The sequence below is a fragment of the Rosa rugosa genome, chromosome 3 (assembly GCF_958449725.1).
Source record: "Rosa rugosa chromosome 3, drRosRugo1.1, whole genome shotgun sequence".
Lineage (NCBI taxonomy): Eukaryota > Viridiplantae > Streptophyta > Magnoliopsida > Rosales > Rosaceae > Rosa > Rosa rugosa.
This window is the reverse complement of record NC_084822.1, coordinates 13409396-13410854: the sequence shown is the minus strand read 5'-3', so window position 1 is coordinate 13410854 and position 1459 is coordinate 13409396. Positions and strand designations below refer to the sequence as shown.

The following is a 1459-nucleotide window of genomic DNA, read 5'->3' as shown; positions in this document are numbered from 1 at the left end:
GACTGCAAATTCAGCCAAATTGATAATCATTAAGGTATTAATAACTGCGATTTACAATTATGAACACGAATGGTTCAGGTTAGACAGATTCGCTTCGTCCATTGATTTAATTTAGTTCAATAACTTAATGATTATCAATTTGACTGAAAATTTGCAGAAATAATCTATATATTAATTAGGACTTAAACACAGAACGGTCGAAATGCTGAAATACGATTAAAAAATGAATCTCATAAGGGCAAGTTCACCCGTTGGGTCACCAGGTCACCCACTATTCACTACTTTTTAGTGTTAATTTCGTGCCCTGGGTCACGAGCACATTGTATTTCGTGACCCAGAGAATGAAAATATACACTAAAAAGCAGTGAATAGTAGGTGACCCAACGGGTGAACTTGCTCTAAGGGATCTCTTAAAATGGCAAAAAAAAAAAATCCCTTAGTGAAAGGGCATATATATACACACACACACAGAGAGTACGTGTTCAAAACTTTTATCTCGGGAAAAGAAATAATACTAAGGAAACTATAAGCTTGTGCACTTAATTATGATTGTTAGAAGTATACCCTGTGGAGTAATGACATCCAGACAAGCCCGCTGCTTCGGTAAGAGAGCTCCTCCATTTGGCCAACGTGTCCATGTTTTGTCTAAACGTGGATTCAGGGTCACCAAATGCCTGGTCAAAACTACGTTTTTGTTGACAAGAAGCAGAAGATTCCGTTTTCTCTCTGTGTTCCTTGAATCTCTTCTCATGATCGGCAAGCGCCTCACCAAAAGATTCTGTTTGGCTCCGCACGTGGCAGGGTTGTACCTTGTAGAAAACCACTCGAACTATCTGTTGCTTCAATTTACATTGAAGAATTTTAACTAATTCATCCAAACACCACCGTGAGAATGCAAAGTTTTCAGAGAATACGACGATTGCAATTTTAGACCTTTCAATTGTATCAAGAAGAGATCTTGATATTTCTTCCCCTCTGTCAAGTTTGTTGTCCATGAAAGTTTTAATTCCCTTCTTTTCCAACGCGCTGTACAAATGCCCCGTAAAGCCGTAGCGGGTATCCTTTCCTCTAAAACTCAGGAAGACATCGTATGTACAAGAAGCTGTATGAGTGGAAGAAGAAGTGGAAGGGGCTTCTGGTTGAGTGGCCATTGAATCAAACATGGTTTGATTGCATCTTAAGTGGGATAACAAAGCAAGGCTGAGACAGTTAGGAATGGTACTAATCGATCACATAGGAGCCTTTGACTTCCTTTATTTGTTTTAAATGTAATATATGTGTGTATATTGTATATTATATGTTTTTTCGATACAATTTATATATATATATAGCAAGGAATCAAATGTTGGAGTTTCCTGGTACCTTCTATTCAACTTTGTTTTATATATGCATGTATTACATTATTGCAAGGAATCAAATGTGGCGGGAGTTTTTATTTTTTTATATTGAGTTTCTTGGG

The 1459-nt window shown here is 37.3% G+C and overlaps 1 protein-coding gene across 1 annotated transcript; it reads right to left on the bottom strand.

Moving 5' to 3' along the window:
* Positions 1-539: 539 nt before the first annotated feature.
* Positions 540-1151, bottom strand: LOC133737269 (disease resistance protein RUN1-like). The gene has a single exon (XM_062164866.1). The coding sequence runs from the start codon at positions 1149-1151 to the stop codon at positions 540-542; it is 612 nt and encodes a 203-aa protein (XP_062020850.1).
* Between the last annotated feature and the right edge of the window lie 308 nt (positions 1152-1459).